The 22,192-nt window shown below is 34.4% G+C and overlaps 1 protein-coding gene across 7 annotated transcripts in view; it reads left to right on the top strand.

Moving 5' to 3' along the window:
• Positions 1 to 22,192, top strand: part of nipblb (NIPBL cohesin loading factor b) — a 137,745-nt gene that overhangs the window by 15,848 nt on the left and 99,705 nt on the right. Inside the window, exons 3-9 of one of the 7 annotated variants that reach the window (XM_039750538.1) lie at positions 4,098 to 4,228; positions 5,831 to 5,942; positions 6,044 to 6,195; positions 12,461 to 12,586; positions 13,138 to 13,298; positions 13,868 to 13,958; positions 14,858 to 15,514. In XM_039750538.1, coding sequence (XP_039606472.1) covers positions 4,098 to 4,228; positions 5,831 to 5,942; positions 6,044 to 6,195; positions 12,461 to 12,586; positions 13,138 to 13,298; positions 13,868 to 13,958; positions 14,858 to 15,514 — 1,430 coding nt within the window. The remainder of the gene's footprint in view (positions 1 to 4,097; positions 4,229 to 5,830; positions 5,943 to 6,043; positions 6,196 to 12,460; positions 12,587 to 13,137; positions 13,299 to 13,867; positions 13,959 to 14,857; positions 15,515 to 22,192) is intronic. The other 6 variants (XM_039750540.1, XM_039750539.1, XM_039750542.1 and 3 more) reach the window with 6 other exon arrangements.

Genomic DNA, 22,192 nt, shown 5'->3' on the forward strand with positions numbered 1-22,192 from the left:
TGTTAAAAAGTTGCTTCCATCGTAATCGGTTTACTTCTTAACACTAGAATCCCTGAAGCCTACAAAAAATATCTGTAATGCCAGGCCACCTCATATTCCTTCGCACTTCTCCATCAGCATCTTTGTTTTGCAAATGTGTCAATCAGCACAAGTAGCCTGCTATCCCATCCCCCATGTATCTACAATGATCTTGGTAAATGTTAGATGACAGGAAATGCGAGGCAAGAAATGCTGAACACATACTTAAAACAGAAACTTTTTCCATGTTCTAATAATAATGACATGAAGTGTGTAATGTGTGAAGACTTTAGTCAAAATTTCAAATAAACACATGCACTTTTATTCAAGAATATAGCCAAAGAAATAAAGATCATTCAATTTACATGTTGCTGTTAATGAGTTAAAAACCCAAGCTCGAATGTCAAACGACAGAAAGTTGGCATGTCTTCTTTGATGGTGAAGAGGTAAGAATTGCTGCATTATAACCAAAAGGTTTTGGGTTCGAGTCCGGGTGTTTCTCATTTTGATTTGAGTCTATAACACTAGTGTAAGATTTTGCTGTAATAGATATTGCTGAAGACATATAAGCAGACACATAAATGCTGGTGAATCTTGTTTTTTTGGTATCTTATCACTTTAATTTTTTCTTGTTCTGTTATATTCTTGAATAAAAGTACACTTGTTTCTTTATACCTTTGTGAAATTGTTTATTTTATATTCCAATAACCACTTGCATGAGATCAAAATTGTCTCTGCCTCGCTCGCACAAGCACACGCACCCCTAACCCAACAAAATCTTGCCCGTATTCCGGGTTATGGTGCATGGTGCTGAGAATGCAGACAGGCTTTTTCAATTTGGGCGCATACACCATCAGCATGGCACTGCCAGATCTAAACACTAGCATGGATAATTGCTCGCAAATTAAAGTGACTTTAGCTACAAGTGGAAGTCCCTTTCTTATTTTATTTATGGTGCCAAACAGAGTTATGTTCCGGTGCAGCTGTCTATTAGTCAGCGAAAGCGATGTGAAGAAGTTGTCTGTTGTTATGGTTCTGCCTTTGTCCATAAATGGCTCCATAAGCTTTATGACCACAGTCTTGGAAAATCTTTCTCCCGTGGGATGACTGGAATGTTTTTCTAAATAAGGAGTGGCATTGCACATGTACTTTGTCTCTAAAGCTGCCTCAATCCAAAACTTTATGCCAGGCTTGGTTAAGATGTATTGCAAGAAAGGACAACAGAACTTGTTTGGAAATAGTTGTTTATCAACAGCAATATGTTGCCCTGGATTATAACTCAAAACCGGGCTCTCAACAAAACGTTGCCAGATGTCTGAGATCACAGCAAATCTGTCATTTTTCACATGTTCTGAACAGGGTGTCTTTGTTGTCAAAGCTCACATGCCACATGATAGTCTGATAGCAGTCACAGGGCATCGTATCTAGCTTTGATTGCTGGTACAAAAAATAGTTCTGAGCAGGCATCAACCACAGCACCAACTGTGGTCATCGCTGCTCTTGTGAAAAGAATGGAGATAAACACCATCACCTCAGAGAGGGAGAGGCAAGTTTGTTGTACCACGTGAAGGTCACTCACAGAATAAAACTGAATAATAAAAAAACAAATCGCTAACTTTTATAAGTAGCCAAAATTTATACAGCGTATTACAGACTCAAATCAAATGTATGCTCGAAATAGAGAGAGCTCAGGCTCAAACCTGCAACCTCTTGATTACGAGACAGCAGTTCTTATCTCTGTACCAGCCAAGCAGGCACATTGATTTTCAGTTGATTGATATTTGGGCTTGGGTTTTTAGTCACATTGACAGCAACATGTAAATTGATTGATTTCTTTTCCTTTGGTTATGTTCTTGAATAAAAGCTAACTTGTTTTGTTATACCTTTTGTGAAAGTGTTTATTTGATATTTGGACTACAGTCTTCACACATTATGCACTTCACGTCATTATTACTGTAACATGGAAACATTTTTTGTTTTAGTTATGTGTTCAACATTTCTTGCCTCGCATTTCCTGTCACCCAACATTACCCAGATTGTAGACACGGAACACACATGAAATGCATGTAGTCCAAATAATGATATATTATTTACCCTATGCAATTGCAGGCACTTCACAGCCAAATAAAGAGACTTGAGCTGGGAGAACTTCAGCAGCGTCAGTGGGGGATGGGATATCAGGCTGCTTGTGGTGATTGACACATTTGCAAAATAAAGACACTGATGAAGAGATGTGAAGGGATTTAAGTTGGGCCAGCAGTACAACTTTTTTCATAGGCTTCAGGGATTCTAGTGTTAAACAGGAAACCTAAATGTTACTGGGAAGGACTTTTGAGCCCCTCATTCAAAAGACAAGAGTCCTGTCTTCGGTTGAAAACGTCACTCTCATGAGGCTTTAGGTTTCATGTTTATGGTGTGTGCTAATATGTCCAGAACTAAACATATAACATTGTTAAAGCAAAAATTTTTTTTTTTCTCATGGAGATTTTTTGCATAGTTTGGTCGCTATTTTTATGTTATCTTTAGTAAAATCTTTAATTTTGTACTCAGTACAGCTGAAAATAATTTTACATGTTTAGCCAAATCTATCTCCCTCTCTCTTAAAACCATCTTTATCAATAGAAAAATAACATTCTGAAACATTTTGTACAATTATTGAAAATCAATTACCTGGTTTGGTGAAGTGATAATACTCTTAGAATGTACCTTTGTAAACTTAATTAGATGCAGCCAGTCACCTCCCAGATCAGACACTAGGCCAGTTGCTCCGCATGACATCAATTGTAGTGTTGTTGATTACCTCAGAATAAACCCAGCTGTCTCTTGAAGACTTCACTACTGTTTAGCTATCCCTCTGTGTACTGTTAGAGCATCGTTAAGAAGTGGATGGTGTATTGTACCACCAAAATGTTGCCCAGATCAGGCCGTCTGTCCAAACTGGATGACTGAGCAAGAAGGACATTGATTAGAGAGGCTACCAAGAGGGCAAAAAGCAAATTTGAATGGCTTACAAGGCTTCATGGCTGTGACTGGTCCGATTTGAGCATGTGACAAAAATCTCTCAAGCTTTGCACAAAGCTGGACTTGTTCGAGTTGTGCATGTGGCAACAGCCTCTCAAGCTTACCCAAAGCTGACCTGCATGGTAGGATAGCAACAAAAAAAAATATTTTCTGAAAAAGTGCCACATTCAATCTTGTTTGCTCTGTGCAAAAACACTCCTGGGAAATTCTTCTGCCATGTGGAAAAAGGTGCTATGGTCAGATGAAACAAAAAGGGACCTTTTTGGATTGAACTCCAAAGCACTGTGTTTGGCAAAAAGTAAAGCCATCCTAAACGAACCATATTCACTCTGAAGCATGGTAGTAGCAGCATTGTATTGTGGCCTTGTTTCTCTTCTGTTGGGACTGTGTGACTGGTCAGAATTGAAAGGAATATTGATGCTGCCAAGTACACCCAAATTCTTGAAGAAAACCTATATCCCTCTGCTAGACAGCTGAAGAGGGATAGGACAATCATCTTCAAACATGACAATGATCCTAAACACACCGCCAAAAGCACAACACAGTGGTTTAAGGATAGGAAGGTGAATGTCCTTGAGTAGCCAAATCCGAGTCTTGACTTAAATCCAATAGAAGATCTGTGGATGGACTTGAAGAGAGCAGTCCATTGCCGTTCACCACATAATTTGACTGAACTTGAGAACAATTCTGCAAGGGAGAATGGGCAAACATTCCATAGTCTAGGTGTGCATATTTAGTAGAGACATATCCACATGGTTGCTGTATTTACAACAGAGGGTGGCTGTACAAAATATTAAATCAAGGGATTGGTGACACTGTCATTCTTGTTTTTTTAATTTTTTTAATTAATTTTCTGAGCTGGTCACTTGCCTTGCAACATCAAAATGTTGAAAAAAAATATTTGTAAACCGTTATGGTAAAAGTTCGTTTGAGCATGATTTTTGATTACAGGCTGTATGACAAATAAAGTAACTATTTCAAAAGGGCATGTTAACTTTCTATAGGCATTATTATGTGTATATATAATAATTTTACTTATGTACCTATTTTTTTAACAGAGAGTTGAAGGATAATCTTGGCAGTGATGACCCAGAGGGTGACATCCCAGCGCTGCTGCAGACTGTCCTGTCTCGGAACCCTAATGTTTTCAGGGAGAAAAGTATGCAGAACCGATACGGGGTTCAGGGCGGTAAGGAGGAGAGTGTAACATTGCTGCTGAAACACTTAAAGAGAGAAAAAAAAATTTTAAAGTTTATTTTTTTATTAAGGTATTTTGATGTTTTTAAATAACATCAATAGTTAACTTGTCATTTACTGGGAAACACATTTGAAATTTTATGAAATTTTCTGATTCATCTTACAGAGTAAAAATTACTACACTTTGTGGATCAAAATAAAGTTGACCAAACTTATATTCATTCCAGTGAATAGTAGATTTAATAACTTACTATTAAAACTTGAGAACAATGCCATTCATTAAAAAGAGAATGGCTTGCAGTCATCAACATAATTAGGAGCTTGTGTTAATAATTGAACATCTGAATGAAAAAAACACCAAAGCAAATGTATTCTCCAAATGTTCAACTTTTTCTGTTTTAAATTGAGTCAACTATTAAGTGCATGTGACCAGGATGAGTTTTTACCATTTTTATATTAGACAATAACAGATATAACGAACATCACATATTACATGACTTTTCCAGTAAATTTTCAGTTGTAGCCTTCACTTACATAATCTTAGCAAGTCAGAGGCAGTCGAAGGAACACATTCATCAAGAGTATTTGTGTAATGTGTCATACCCAGCAACTCAGAGTAACCAGTCCATGACTCGTTCGGCACAAACCAAACAGGTTTCATTTTGTCTTTTTTGTTGTAAGGACAGGCTCTTTGTGCATGAGAGCTGACAACCACTAAGTACTCCTCCAGAAGTACAATGCATGTAATGCAGTGATGAGGAATAGGGAATTTCATGGTTGTGCAGCATACAAACAGAAATGAAGCTTGTCTGTCAGACATCATTTGCTTTATGTATCTAGACAGAATAAAAAGAAAATAGGCGGGCTTGCTTTTGGCTGTCTGTGAAAATGACTGTGCAGGAAAACAGGCATGCAGTCACTAAATTTCATATACCTGGCGGTTTTCAGTTGTCTAAGTTGACATTGACTAACAACAAGATCGGCAACTGCAGTCAGCAAGACTGACCTTCTCCACATCTGGAAAGTTGCATAATGTGTCTTCAGCTTTAGGTGTGTCTCAGGAGTTGTATAACCTTGGAACGTGACAAGTCATCATATATTCTTTTTCATGCAAACAATATATGCTTGACTTCCTGTTAAATACTCTTTTTGATGATCAGTTTCAATGTATGATTAAACTGTTTGAACTACTCTGCCCCAATCCCAGTAATAGAAATTTATATTTTATATTTATAACTTCATGCAACTATCTTCAGAATTCATTTGTAAATAGCTACATGTTCAAAGAGTCACCTCTTTAGTATTTGCTATTGAATAGTGAATATAATCCTATATTTAACATGGTTTCAGTATTTTTAAGCATCTTAATTCAGTCATTATTTATAATGATGATTATTCTGCCAAAAGGAATTCCAAAGCTAAATTCTTCATAGTGTTTCAACAGCAGTCATGTTTGAAATGTAGTTTCTTAAAACTTTTTTTGTGTGTTTTTGGAGATGTAATTTGTTTACAATAACTTTATAACATTCATAATTTTTGTTCTTTTTCTCACTGCCTTTTTTTAATATTTGAATTCTCTCATGACTTCCTGAAGGTATTATGCAGCAGCCAATGATGCCTCAGTATAAAATGGCACAGAATTCCATGCATAACAGCCCTGCTTCTTCCAATTATCAGCAAACCACTATCTCTCATAGTCCATCAAGGTAAATGGAGCTTGTTTTGTTTCTTTAAAATAATGTTTAGAAATTTATAGTTGTATTTTTTTACATTTTTTAAATTAATGCATTTCTTTGTACTTTTATAGTCGCTTTGTACCGCCACAGACGAGCTCTAGTAATCGATTCATGCATCAGCAGAACAGCCCTGTTCCCAGTCCGTATGCCCCAACAAGTCCTGCAGGTTTCATGCAGTATGCTCACACTCCCAGCTATACTCAGCACCAACAGATACAGCAAGGTAAGTGACAAAGCAAAAGAACTTATTAAAGAGTGCAATAAGAAACCTTCAAATATTTTCTTTTTTTTTTTAAATATTAGAGAAGTAAATTTTTAAATAATTTCTGTTACTTATACAAGGCCTAAAGGGACAGCTGCAAAGCCATGAGATCTTAATTTGGTACCAGTACCTGCCCTTCTTCTGTTTTTTTTTATTTTTTTATTTTCATTTAAAAACTTCCATGAATGTGTTGGCTTTTTTTACTATCTAATTTTTGGTATTTTGCAAAAGTGCAATGATTATGTGAAGAATGATAAAGAATGTCTTATTTAAAAAGCACTTAGCAGGTTCTTACAGCAGTCTAAACAATTCTTAAGTTTTCTTGATGTTTAAGGGAACTTTCTGATTCTTAAATTTCCCAGTTAAATGTTGTTGTACTTTATTAAAAACACAGGCTGACAATTTGGCCACATCGTATGCCATCCTAGATATGAATGTTATGTTTTTAAAAATATTTTGGGTATAATTTTTTTGCATTTTCAATGTACAGTACTTTAAAATTAAGAAAATTAGAGAAAGGTTCCTGATTATTTGCTCTGTTTGGTCGGTAACCGTGAATAATCTATTGACCTAAAACATGTCATTTGCGTATTGCCGTTTTGTTAATTTTAGATTGTAATGCTTAGTGAGCATGTGAACAGTTCCTCATCAGTCTTTTTTCAAGGTCAATGCCTTTCAATTACTTTATTTGAATTTCAGTACCTTCAGTGAGTATTTATCTAGCTTGATTTCTTTCCTTCTTTTTTCCTTTCACTTTTTCCAGGCATCAGTGATTTTTTTTTTTTTAAATCTGGCCTCATGGTGTCATTGTAATATGTCAGTTTTATTTTGACAATATATTATTCGAATGTTCATTTGGGTTTAATCTAATACATAGTTTGAATAGCTTTGTTCATTTTACAGACCTTGGTGATGGCGGAGAAAATTATTGTACATGTGTTTCAAATGAATTAGTTTTCTTACTCTTTGGATTTTAATTGACCAAGTTTCGTAGCTATATGATGCTAGTGTAAGTTACATTATGTTTACTTTTTACTCTTATGTTAATGCATCTGCTCTGAGTTTTTAGGTTTTTTGAAATTCTCATGCCACCTTGTAGGAGGTGGTTTGTTTGTAACAGAACTGAAATTTCTGAGCTGAAACAAAAAAAGTATACAATTTTCATATCTTTTTTTCTTTGTTGATAAATTCATTTGACTGAATTGCCATGATTTTTCCATTAAAAGCACTTTCTCATTATTAATCTCTTTCAACTTTTATTGTGAAAATTTCTAAGATTGGTGGTTGTCACTCAATTACCTTAAATTTTACCTATTTCCTCTAATCTGTCCTTTCTTATATGTATTCTTTTAAACTAATTGGGTAAGGCAATTGGGTATATTCTTGGTAGATCCCTCTCCAAATATGAATCATGATGTTTCTCCTTATTCATTCATCTCTGTTGTATCATAGTTGTCTTTTTGTTTGTAATCAGGTGACATATACTGGGAAGCCTCAGGCTGAGGCCTTTCATGTTTGTCATTGGTATTTAAGATGGTAAACGATAATAGAACCATCTAGACATTAAAATATTATTTCTGCAATGTTATAATCAAATAAGTTGTTACAGTAAAGACCAAATTAGTGTTATTGCTGTAACTGATAAGACAATCTGAGTAATGTTTGAAACAAATTATTAATATAGTACCCTGGTCTGCAGACTTCAGAAAAACTGGGCATTTAAAGTAATGCAAGTGTGAAAAATATTCAAGTTCCTCAAAGTTGGAGACATAGCAGCTTTGTAGGCTTAAAGGTTAAGCTTAAGAAGAACTTAAAAATTATTTTCACTGAATAAACAGGACAGAATAATAAAAAAAAAAACAGTAATAATACAAAGCACATAACCAAGGTATCTTTTAAAACATCTATTTTTGAGTCATTATAGATTGATTCCATCGAAATATGGTGACAGTGGCTAGAATTGGTTTTCTACAAGTATTCCTATTTTCATCCCACATCCAGGTACTTTGTTAGGTTGATTGGTAATTCTAAATTGGCTCTGAATAAGCAATTGTGATAATATGCATGTATGTCCTGGAGTGTACTGGTTCTCCTTGCAGAGTTGCTTCCCGCATTGTGCCTCTTGTTAAGGTGTTTGGCTCCAGTACCCTGTCTCATGTAATTAGATGAAACACAAAGGAAAATGGGTGAATTAATGTAATCTGATATATAAAGCTAAAGGAGTGTTTGTGTGAATGTCTGGTATGCAAATTCACATTGCTAAATTTAGTGTCTATTTAATTTTAAAATGTAGTCAGTGCCCCTACACCAGGCAGCATCAGGGTACCTCTGCTGATGTTTGCCTGGTATGCAAATCCACAATATTGAACCTGTCTACACCAAATTTTCTTCAGATTCCCCGTTTGTACAGTAGGACACCTAAGGCTGTGTTTTGTTCTGAATTGTAGTTTGTGCCCCCTTCCAGGACAGCACTGTATATCTATGCTATTGAAGAGTAAAGCACAGCATTTAATGAAATAACAGATAAGAAAAGGTATATATACTGTACAAGTATAGTAGATTTAATGCCTTGAAATTTTGTATAACAGCAGATATGAGTGTAGATATAATTCAAATTCCATTGATAGTTGACTTCAATGTTAGTGTCAGACTGGTTGGAAAAAAGGCATAGTAGTAACAAGGATGTTTGGCATAATAAAGTAAATTCTTCAGTGTGGGCAAGTATGATAAAATTGTTAGTTAAAGGATGTTAAGTATCAGATATGTGAGACAGCAAAACAGGGTAAATTATTTATACCATCTAGATTCACAAGGGATAAAAGAATACAAGTTCAAGCAGTTGATAGTTAATAAAAAAATATATTTCTCAGCTCGTTTATTACAAAGACTTTCAAAATAGTTACTAGTATTTTTCCCAGAACTGGGAATAATTATATCTCTCCAAGCTTTTGTGAGTAGCCAATTCAGATAATTTCTTACTTTTATTTTATATTTTACTCAAGTCTTTATTAGTGATTAATAAGATCATAGTATATTAGAATTTCAGTGCTTTTCCTGCACTTGGTGCACTGGCAGGTTAAGTGACAAGTGCAATTTCCCAAAGTAAGCAAGCAATTGGAGTTGGTTGAAATTCTGGTTTAATGTCCTTTTGTTCTAGCCATATTGTCCCAGCAATGATCCTTCCATAATAGTCATACCTTGAAATTTTAAGATCTTCATCTGGCAGTAACTTGGTAGCAGACTCAAGTTAATGTGATGAGACAGAAATACATGTAATAAATGCTCTCAGTTCTCTGTGTATTATCAAACAGAAGATAATTTTGTGTTATCTACTTATGTGAAATATTTCAGACAAAAACACAAATTCATGTGTCACTTTTAGGGGAAAAAATGCTTTTCAGTCATGTCATGGTGTTTATAGCGCTAGAAATAATGTATTATTTATATTGGCACCCATAACCTGATTTTCAGGAAATATTCTTGAAGTTAGTCACTGTTGTGTATTTACTATATAAGATAAAATAGATGGTGATGGTAAAGAAGAAACAAATTAATAAATAGCACAATTGCTATGCCTTTAAATGCTGTACATGTTCCATTTTCTGTATATGGTGCTTTACCATGCTTTACCATGAATGTGGTAACCAGTGCTTGCTAATTTTACTTTCATTTGAATTTATAATTCAGTAGTATCATGAGAGTTTTGTAACATTTAAAATTTCTGCTCTGTGTGTGTTGTGTAATTCTTTATTATATGTGGTTGAACACACGCAAGTTTTTCAGTAAGAAATGTTTTTCCTCAATAACTGCATTCAAAAATTATGAAAATGTATGCAACAATTGATTTTAAATTCAACAAGTTAATCATTGTGTTTGGGGGTTACTTATATTAGATCTGGGAGAGGTTCTTTGCAATCTTATGTGCCTAATGACTAAGTGAAGAAAATTAATTCATGTTCAAGGGTCATTGTATTAACAATGCTTTTAATATTCATCACAAACTATTTCATGCCGGTGATTTGATTTTTTTTAACATGTAGTGAATTTTTCATGCTTGCTGTTCATTGGATTTGAGCAGTTTTCTGTTTTCTGCAGCAGGGAAGTACATTGTAGATATGATTCCAGGAAATGAAATTGCAATTATAATATTTTCAGTTCTTAAATGGTTGTTTAAAAATAAACATCATTATGAATAAAATATGTATTACTTTTGCACTAATAAATTGGGTACTGAATCAATACATGGCATCAAAAAGATCAATAGACAAATAACATTTGTGCAGATACAAAAATATCTGTAATATAAAGGGCAACCAATGTAGATTTCACTTTAAAAGAATTATGTTGTAGGCTCTTAGTGTATAAAACCCAAGATGAAGAGTTGAGTGAGCTGGAATTAACAGTTTCTTCCCACATACTGGAATCCCACAGATAAGTTTGATTGGTAACTTTGGATTGTCTTACATAATTGAGTGTGATTGTGGTCATCACTTTGTAGATTAAGTTTTGATTAAAAACTTCACATTGGCCCAGCATAATTGAATGTGGATATACCCATCAGTGTGTTCAAAAGTGGACAGTCATCCCCACAGGTCTTGGTTTCTGCCTAACAGTTGATGTTGCCAGGGTAGGCATTTGATTCCTGTGACCTTTATTTGAATAAGCATGCTAAAAAAGTGGATGAATAGATTAATGTTAGCCATGAGATTCTTGTTATAATCAGTGAAGATTTTAGTATTATCAGTTTGGTTACCTTTACAGGAAATTTGATCTTATCACTGATGGCTTACCTTAAATACTGCATGTATAAAGTGGGCTTAACTATTGGCTGCATATTGTCTTTTACATTTTTAACAAGTTTAATAAGGTGTACTTATGTAAAGTATATCAAAGTAAAAATAATGGAATAAAAACAGTTAGTTTGAGAGAAAAATTAACTGAACATTGCATTATCTACTATTTGTGCTCTTAAGGAATCTTTTCATATTTGAAAAACAGTTTTAGGAAAGTGTAAAGTAAATATTTCATATTAAGTGATACTGACTTGTTTAATACATATTATTTTATGGTAAATGCTTAAAAATACATATGTGTATTTTATAAAGTTAAGACTGTTTGCCCAACTTTAAATATTTGTTTCTGAAACCATACCTGAATACACTCTTCCACATTTAAGCTCTGATTAATGACCCTATTTAACTTATTCTGAAGCGTACTGCTTTTTAGCACTACAAATGGCGTAAAGGTTATGAAGCATTTTGTCCCTTTGCTAGTTTCTGATGTCTTCATTCTCTAGATAATATACTTACATTTTTTCCATTGTTGTGTCATACTGAACTGGATTGAGAGAGGTTTATTTTAACTCCAGCCATTTGCCTCTTCCTTATGCAAACAAATGTCATGCTTCTGTTCACAACAGCAGGTCAATACATAGTCAGTAAAAGACCATGTGTAAAATATACATTTATACATTCATGCCTTTAATAGGTTTTGCAATTAGAATTATTTCTGTATGTGTAAAGAAAATTATTACATGTAGTGTGGTGGATATTTTTTGAGCTTGGTATGTGGTATATATAAAGATAAGTATGTAAAAACACAATGGCCACCTTTTCGTAACAAATGGAACCACTTGCTAAGTGTCAAAACTTTGTTACAGCTCAGCCAACTATGGATATTGTGAACTAGCTGGTTCTTTTTCACCCTATGTTGAACAAAATTACAGATACAGTATTAAACTGGCTACTTTTGTCAGTCTGGGTACAGTACTTCTCTGCTGAAATGTGGAACAGGCTATAGCATTAAGTTTTTGGTAGGTACACACTTATGCCTTTCCTGATAATAATAAAACTGTAAATTTGTGAATAATTTGAAGTGAATCACTGGCATTTTTTCAACCTGTTCTCAAATGTTGCATCCCTACAGACTTTTCCAATGTTATTAAAAGGACACAAGTTTTCAGTCATTTCATGAGGATTGATACAGTAAATATTTTTGCTGTTCTTCACATTTCTAAAGGCTTATTGTTAATTAATAGTACAGTAAAGTAAAATCTTTCCACTTAAAAATGAGAATTCTTTTAGCCATGAGTCTTTAATGTGAATATATTTGGTAGTTTAATAAAACCCTAAACAAGTTATCAGCTTTGAAAACTGTATGCATTGTTTGGCGCTCAAGTGTTCAAATATCTGGCAGAAACCCAATATTTTTTTTTTGTTTGTTTTAGAGCTCCATGGCTCCCCTCTTGTTTCTGCACCTACATTTTCAGGAAGCCCTCAGAGGCCAGTGCAGCCTTGTCTCATAGTGCAGACTCAGCCCTCTCCACAGCAGAATTCTTCCACCCCAACGTTAGGTATGCCGTGCAACCTGCAACACTCTTTGGGTACAGCATATGGCTGATTTGCCATTGTTAAGCAAGAGAAAGATGGCCCGAAGCAGTGTTAGCATTTAGAAAAAGTCTGTTCATTTCATCTTGCTGATTTGTACATTGGACATTACATCCTCCAGCATTATTACTACCCTGATCAAGTGTTGTGAAGGAAGGATTGCTATTTGTTGGAAATGTGTTGCGTCAGTATATTTTACTGGCTTATGGCTTAAGTCTTGTAACGTAAATATAGGGCAGTTAAAAGACTTTGATTTAATTTATTGCCGTTCTCAGATATATTCAAAATATGTCGAGGAGCAGTTATCAGCATATCACTTCACAATGCGTCGTCAATTTTCATATGTTCTAAAGATACCCTTCCTCCCATTCCATCCATGTGTCATATTCTAATATTTTTGTGTTTCTCGTTTCATTGTCCATTTTGTATGTGTGTTTGTTAAACTTTGATGTGATAAAGGTACAAAGAATAAATAGACCAAAAAACACTTGTAATTTAAAAAGTGTTTTTCCTTTAGTTTGTGTAGCTAGTTCCATGGTCCCTGGCAGCATGAGAAATATTCATGATAACAAAGTATGTGGCCAGATGTCTAGTAATTCAGCTAATCACCATGCAGATAACTCCAGACATGGATCAAATGAAGACTATCTTCACCTGGTGCACAGACTGGGTAATGAGGTAAGACTTGCTCACTTAAGTATTTTTCTATGCATTGTTTTGAATATGTACATATTTATATTTAAATAATGTCATACTTGCATGATGTGTAGGTAATAAAATGGTTTAGAGTTTATTCTTAGCAGTTTAATTAAAACAGTAGTGTCTCATACCTGTTAATTAACTATTCTGTTTCAATTTTTTTTTTTTTTAAATAATTCTTGAAAACACCATCCATTTTATCAGTTGCATTAATTCAATAAAAGATACTTGGTGCTTCTTGGTAATTATATACATTAAGGGACTGTTGAACAAGTAAAATTAGTATTATGGTAGAGTATTGAATTTTGTTTTATGAAGTTTGATAGTTTCAGTTATTCAGTTAGGCATTTATCCAGTTCTTTACACATTATTGAATACTTTAAAAATAACAGAAAATTAAAACACTGTTTAAAATCAAAAATAGAAAATTATATTGAACAGAAGATACCCATCTAACTAAACTTAGTATTGATTTATCTATGTTACTCTATATATTAGTGCTAGCAATAAGTCTTTACTTTGTTAATTTATATAGTCTTTTTTTTTAGGACAATGATCCTGCTATCAGAAATGCTTCCTTTTCCCTTCGGTCCCCACAGTCTGTCTGTTCTCCTGCTGGCAGTGATGGTGCTCCAAAAGGTATGACTACAACAGAAAATACAGCTGCATGTCAACAGTGACAGTATTAGCGTACACACATTTACCATCTTTTTAATGTTTACTTTGTAGTCTATTTAGAGCTCATTAGGTCAGAAAAATTGGTTAATCTGATTGACTACTTTATTTTGCTTGTTGGCCTCCTTTTGTGTTTATAGTAGTAGGGGCTTGTACCATGTTAGCCATTTTGGATGAAATGTGAAGCAGAAGCTCTCTTCTGTGTTTTAATAGTCCATTCTTTGTGCTAGCAAACTTGTTAACCCACCTTTTTATCTGCCTATTTGCTTTGTAAGCATGACCCTTGCTTTTGCTTTTCATTTTGCCTTCTTGGAGTCCTCTCCTATCACCTCAGCTTTAATTTGGAGTAGCTTTTTTGTGTGTGTTTGGTGTTTTATAACTGATTTGGCCATTCCCCACCCATTTATATTTTATTTGGAGAAGTAATTGTCAGTAGTTAAATGGGTAACTGTAGACATTTTTTGTTTCTTTGGCTGTGTGTCTAGTTATGGGAACATAGCTCATATGGTTTGTTTGTTTTTTTAAGATTTTTTATTCCTCTGGTACTGTAACTGAGAAGAATTGCAGTTGCTGCCTCCTTATTTAGGAACTAGCTTAGCAGATTTTTTCTTTGTGTGATAGAGTGTAAATGCATATAAACATTCAACATATTTTATTGTTAAGTGGACATCATTTTAAAAGCCTTTCTTTGAGATTGTCATGCATTATGAAGTTATTCTCTTGTGTAATTCTATCTAATGCTTTATATGCTTAGAAGGATTACATGAAAATATCGAAAAATTACTATTTTATATAATAAATGCACTGCTAACAAGCTTTCAGTAATGTTGACAACAAATGGAATTCTTTTTGAAATTTTGCAGCTGGATCTAGACCACCCCTTATCTTGCAATCTCCACCACCTCCATACGCCTCACCCAGAGATGCTGCATCAGACATCCTTATAGACTCCCCAGACAGAAAGAAAAAACAGAAAAAGATGAAAATGAGTAAAGAAGAAAAAGAGCAGGCAGATAAGGCAGCAATGTATGACATCATCAGCTCTCCATCTAAGGACTCGACGAAACTCACGTTAAGACTGTCGCGTGTTAAATCATCAGAAATGGACCCGCAGGGTGATTTGCTCCCTGGCATGGACAACAGTACGGATCCTGAGGGTGACTTGGCATATAACAACATGCAGTATACAGGGCCACCTCCCAAAACGCCAGTGGCCCCCCAGGATGTGCTCCGGCCCTTCAATGCTGCTGCTCAATGCTTGCCTCAAAATGAGCAGGTCAATTTCCTTCAGGCACAACAAGTGCCGGTTTTACAGCAGAACAATTCAGTGGTGTCAGCCAAACAACCACAGCCGCTGGCAGTGCAGCCCCAAGACGCACCCCAGCTACAGGGAGCCATGCAGCCCCTGTCTGTGACCCCCTATGATGAAGTTGAAATGGACGCTCTAGCAGAGATTGAGAGGATAGAGCGCGAATCTGCCATCGAGAGAGAGCGCTGCTCAAAGGAGGTGCAGGATAAAGGTATGCAATATTCAATCAATGACCCGTAACTGCATTTCCTCCCGCCGTGATCCTACTCAAAAAAATAGTTGGACATGGTTTTTCATTTTGCATAGTATTATTTTGTTAGTAAGATAGGAATGTAGCAGACAGAGCTTAAATATCGTAGATGTTGGAGTGCATGACAGATTTGTGTTTTACCACACAGTAGCTTGTTACTTACTGCTTCTTGTGATGTAAATACCTGTTGCCTCTATTGCCTATTTCATTCACTCACTTATCTTGAGCTGCTGTTGCACTGAACACCCAACATTTTTCTTAAAGCTGTGTGCAGATTATTATGTTAGTGTGTGTAGACATACACACACAGTATATTTTTTCTTCTTTTTGAAACAATTAATAATGTGGTCACAATCTTTAATACAGTTTAGTGGAAAATATTTTCATATTTCCCCCAATTTCACACATTTCTGTACACTGCAGACTTGTTAAGATGTCTCCTGAAAATGTCTCCTCACACAACAACAAGAAGAGCAGATAAATTAAGAAATTTGTTACTGGCAAGTTGATAATTTTTCCCTTTTCATCCCATTATGTAATATTTGACCTGTCTTGTCTTGAATCTTACATTTTTCATTTGGGTTTTCATGGTTTATTTCTCTATTGTCTTGCAAAATTTCATTTTCTGTGAAATAACAGACCTTTTGGGGGAAAAAAGATGTTAATTTCTTTGGTCTTGAACCTGTCTTTCTCTTACTTTTTGTCTGAATCCCCTCTGCAGCTGATCATTAACAAGAACTTTTACAGTTTATGCAGTTTTCTACCTCAAGTAGATGTCTCTCCTCCTGACTTTATTGTACCTTTTCTTTCAGATGTTTTCCTCCATACCTCAAAGGCATTGCTACCAGCATCTTTTTCTCTTGATGCAAAATATGAGTTATTGATCTTATTTTTAAAAGTGTCACGTCAATTATTTTTGTGCCATATCATAAATATCATTCATTCTAATTGTGGTTTCTAATACTGTCAGTGGTTTTCAAAAATATAATTTAAAAAATAATTTTTTAATTTTTTCAATAGCAGAAGCAAACATTTGAATTTTTTTCTTCATGATTAAGAAGACTGCTATAAAGTGACCTGACAAACTTTCTGCATGGAATTGGGTCAAGATTAATGGACGGTGTTCTTGAATGTTCATGGGTGAAGGTTTCTGTGGCAACAGTTTGTGTGTGTGTGTCGGAGGTTGTGTGGACATGTACATATATATAATGTGTGTCTGTGGTGTATGTGTGTGTGTTTTTTCCTCAAAGATAGTTACTTGGCAAGTCTGATAAGACTAAAGTTTCCCAAATGTAAGCAGCTATCATGTTTTAAAAATAACAAACAAAAAATTCAGATGTGTTCAGTTTTATTGCAGATAGTTGTCTTATTTGCAGTAATTAAGTATCTCTGTACTGGCCATATAATACCAAATTGAGCAAAACATGAAAATATTGTTGGAACTGGATTTGACTAGAAATTTAGCAGGTAATTTTGCTTATTGTGTTAATTGATAGCTGTAATTTTATGTTTATCCCTAATTGAAGTGTGTATGTGTGTATAGCCCATTTGAAACAAGTGGAGAAAATAAAGTGAGAAACCTCAGTAATATTGTCTTTAAAATGTTCAACAGAGAATATTGTATACTAGGTTTGGTATGTTTTTTTTATAGTTTCATAACATGAAGCATTATATATTTGTTGGGGGGTGTGTGTGTGTTTTTTCCTTTTCCTTCTGTTTTAATGTGTTTTCTTTTTCAGGCTTATAATTTATTGTTCTTGTAAGATTTATGTGTATTTTCTAAATATTTATCTGAGTTTAAGAACATAAACATATTCAAAATTTTTCACATTTCTCTCTCTCTTATTGAGTTCACTACTAATTATAGCATCTTTTAGCATGGGGACTTACCAGGTTGTTTTGATGTGTTATGTCCTCACTGCGTGCATATTATAATCAAATGTATAGTAATGCACTGTATATATGACCTTCAGTATTCTACTTTTGTGTTTCACAAAGGATGGTTAAAACAGACCTTTTTACAAATCGAAATGTATGCTTCTTTCATTGTTTTTTTATATTGTCTTTAAGCCTGGTTTCCACTCGGGTTATTATTTTTACAGAAGAGGATTAACACATGGTCACTCTAAGTTACTTTTCTATTTGTCTTCAATATTGCCATCATTCAGTTGTATGCTTTTGAAGATAAAAAGGCGTATTATATAATGTTCAGTATTCATCAAAAACTAAACAGATGGAATATAGTATATATCTCAGCTGTGTTAAGTATATATATCAGTACTAATTTAAAACAGAGTACAGCTTAACACATACATTTCATGTAGTACAAATGGTATTGACCTTAAATTTTTCATTTATATTTTAAATTTCCTGTTAAAAGTTTAATATAATATTTTACCTGCAATTTCATTTTCTATACTGCTTCCAAAATCAGAAAAAATGATGTTATATAATATCTGTGTTATATAACAGGACATGATTGGAATGAGGCTTTGTCTTAATTAAAATCTTTATCTACTGCTGGATATTTTAAATAATAAGATGTTATTTGTTTATGCTTTTTTTTACGGAAGATAATGTTAAGTGAAGGTTTTTCTTTTCTTTGTAAATTAAAAAAAAAAGTGTGTCGGTTCTTACAGTTTAACATGGATTCTATAGATCACAATTCTAAATATGGAAAAAAGCTTTAAAACTGAACAAATTTGTCCACTTTGAACCAATAAAGGTCTCAGCTTTGGAAAATATGTTTTACTATAGAATTTTGGCACTATTTTCTCATGAGGTAAGGATTCATTCCCTTTACATTTGTCTGTTCACAGCGACTAATATTGGTGAAGTTTTCATGTAAATAAGAAAATGTGCATATATAGGAGGTGAAAATAAAATAAAAAAAAAAAGTTTGCACTTCCTATTGATCTTTATATGGTATTCATAGTGTTTTGAAGTATCACTTGCAACATTTTAAATATGATATGTGAGGTCAAATTAAAGTTTCTGGTGCTCACTTTTCAATGGATAACTAATTTCAGCCTAAGAGGAAAAGTAGGTGTCCCTGATGGTGTTACTAGAGCTGTATAGTACTAGGAAACTAGATACTGTTTAGATGAGTAGCTTTTATGTAGGATGGCACAGTAGCTAGGCCAGTAGCACTGCTGCTTTACAAATCTTGTGCCAAGCTGCTCACTTTGGGGAGTTTACATGCTTTCCCTTAGTGAGCATGGGATTTCTGCCTAAATAAATAATTAAATTGCCGAGTATGCATATAAAGGTTATGAATTCTGCTCAAACAGTAAATAAGTTTAGCTACTATTTCTAAATTTGTATAGTAATAGAAATCTCCTTACAATGAGTTTTATTGCATGTGTCTTTAAGCACATCTAAATGTTCTCTTGCGTTAAATACCTGATTGACCTGGTGCACTGTGCGCTGCATTCCACACGTTTCAGGAATATTTACGTTGCATTCTCCAAGCCTCTGAAGATGCAAGAAATACATGCAAAGACTTTAAGAGGAGAGAATAAATAGTTGTCCCGTACAGAAGATGACAATGGGTTTTAGTGAATTGCAGGTAGAAAATATGACAGTGTGAAGGGTGATCAGAGATCCTTGATGAAGTCTCCCAGTGAATTTCAGTCATATCCAGTTTTAACTTTGTAAGTTTGGATGCCCCATTACAGCCAGTTGTGTATTTTCACATGCTCAGCACCATGGCTACACCAGCCTGTGATTCACCCAGACAAAATCCGACAAGTTTATAGTTGTAAGGGTAGGCATCTGTGTATGCAAGAGCTAACAACCAAATCATACTTTCCCAGAAGTACAATGCGTACAGTTCAGTTAGGAAAGAATGAAAGCAGTGTTTTGGACCACACAAAAAGAGATGCTTTTCTCATTTGTTGTATCATGATAGAATGTAAAAGGAAAAAGAAGGTGCTGAAATAGTGGCTGGACCCACTGGACCGGAAAAGCCTTCATACAGACATTGACATGGTCAGGTAGTATTTTAATTGGCAGTCAGAATACGGTGGGCTTATAGTGAATAGCCATGAGGTGATTATGTAATCAGTTGTCCTCTGTGATTCCTGGTCATGTAATTTGTCACTTTCAAAGTGATGAGATCCAGCAACTTCATTCATCATCTAATGACTAATCTAATGGCAAGTCTATATTTTTTATTTTATTACACGATTCCCTAATGTACAGATGAATGATTTGTTTACTGTTAAATAAATGTGTTCTTTGTTGGGTTTAACTGCTATTCAGCATGTGTCTCAGTTTTTCACTCTTTTTGTCTCTGTATTCATTGCAGTGTATTTATTATGAGAGCACTTATTAACTGGTTAAACACAGGCCAAAAGTAACTAAGGTTTCTGTAATGGTATAAATGTAGAAATAGTAAACTATATTGTTGTTGTTGAAGTTGTACACCTGTTAATTAATGACATTAAGCTTTATTAGTGCATTTAAGCAACACATTTATTTTACCCAGTGTTCATGTTTCCCTTAAAGTATACACAATTCCACTGAATTGCACAATTTCAAGATTGGCCCATGGCAAGACGAACCACTTCACACAGTCTTTCTTAGGCCCGAAAATGATGTCACAGTGCCCTGCTGTCAGGCCCTTCTCCAGTGTTTAAACTGCAAGCACTCGAAATTACTTCACTAATGAACTTAATTTTTACATTGGAAATACGTAAAATCAACTTAAAACATGCTGAAATTGATTCTAAATTTCATGAGCTCTTTAAAGTTTATACCTTTTCATCCAAAAGCTCGAGCATGTTGAAGGTGTTTTGCAACTCATTGTGAAAAGTGCAAATCATTTTTAATGTTTTTTTTTTTGTTTGGTGTGATTCAGTCGACGTGGAGACTCGCTTCCAGTGCAGAGAGGCAAGAGCTGTTAGAAGACTTTTCAGGAACATTGTATGTTGTATATCTAAGCATTGGCAAGGTATAGAAACAAGGGTAAGCAGAAAAAGGGCCAAATTCCAGTTGTAACAATAACAAGAGCAAGGGAAACCCAATTTAGTTACTGGAGTATCAATAGATGGGTGGATAGAACTAAAAAGAGTTGAGAACCTGTTGAAGTGGTGAAGTAGATCATGAGATCAATTAATTCTTGGCCAAGAAGCTGACTATAAAGCTGGTGTGCTTAGATACGAATTGCTATGTACCGTAAAAATTTGCACATAAATCAGGTCTTGAAACCTGAAAAATCAATCATAAAATCAGACCCCGACTTTTTTTTTTAATTACATCTTCTTGTTTCCACCAATCTTGCTCCAGTTTCTCAGATACATCAAATTTTGTTGCAGCAGTGCAGTTATCAATTTCTGCGCCACTTCGACTTTTAATTTAATTCCAGCTTCATATTTTCTTCTGATCGAACGCTCCATTGTAAATAAGGGAAGCTGTTACGATAATGGTGTATGAGAGTGTGAGATGCAAAAAACACAAAAGAGTGGAAACGTCGCTTAAGAATATTTTGGGTATTACCGTTTGGTCACGTAAGCACAATACGTAGAAGAAAAAAAAAGGCAGTGTGCTCCGTGGTTACTCTCTCAGGTGGGCTTTAGCATATCGTAATCTCCTGGACCAATAGCGTGAGTTTTCACATTTGACTTATACGACTGACATTATAAAATAGTGGGAATTATATGGTAAAATCAAGCCCAGACTTATCCACGGGAGAACTTAAATGCGAGTATATGTGGTACTCAGTTTTGTTATTGCCAGTGGATAGTTCAGATACTTCTAAAAAGAAAAAAAAAAAGTTATGTTTACAAATGTCCATTTTCAATATTGGGACTTTAATTTGGTTAGTAAATGATGGCTCACATCTAGTCTACTTTTCTGTGGGTTGTAAATTAGACTACTTTTGCAAGATACATGCCAGAATGATGCTTACTTAACTCATATTTTATATGAGAGTGGCCAGATGGTAGTAAAAATACTAGACTGTAATGTTTATCATGCAATTTATAGTAATAATGACACAAACCTTAGCACTTTATAATATTTTCTTATGTGATGTATATGTTTAACCTTTTTCATCTCATTCCATATTTTCTTGTTGAAGGTATCCTAAGTATTATCTGTGATTCTGTCAACTAGTTCTATTTATGAGTGTAAACATTACTGTCATGCCACATCTTCATTTTCTTAAATTAAAAAGATACAGCTGCTTAACTCCTTTGTAGCTCGTATCCCTTCAGTCCTGATAATGGTTGATTGTATATGGATGTTTGTAGCACTGATAAGTACTTTTTGTATTATGTAGAGCCAAACTATAAACATTGATGTAGATTAGGTATCTTGGGGTATTTATTGTACAATATAAGCATAATTTCACTTGATATATCCTAAACGCAGTGTGTTATGTAACCCATTCTTAATCAGTTATGTACACTGCTTGTCAACAATAGTGAGTCAAAGGTGATGTACTTTTAAGTGTCAGACCCACTGCTGTATAATTAGTTTGTATCTAATACATTTGCTTCTATATGAGAAATCTCACATTGATTTATATTAAAGTTAATAAGCAATGTAATCACTCTTTTTCTTGTTATATTACATTAGCTACAGTAAATAGAAACAAATTTTACTTTTTTACTTTTTTTTTTTTTTACCTTTTTT

This window comes from Polypterus senegalus, chromosome 4, assembly GCF_016835505.1.
Source record: "Polypterus senegalus isolate Bchr_013 chromosome 4, ASM1683550v1, whole genome shotgun sequence".
Lineage (NCBI taxonomy): Eukaryota > Metazoa > Chordata > Cladistia > Polypteriformes > Polypteridae > Polypterus > Polypterus senegalus.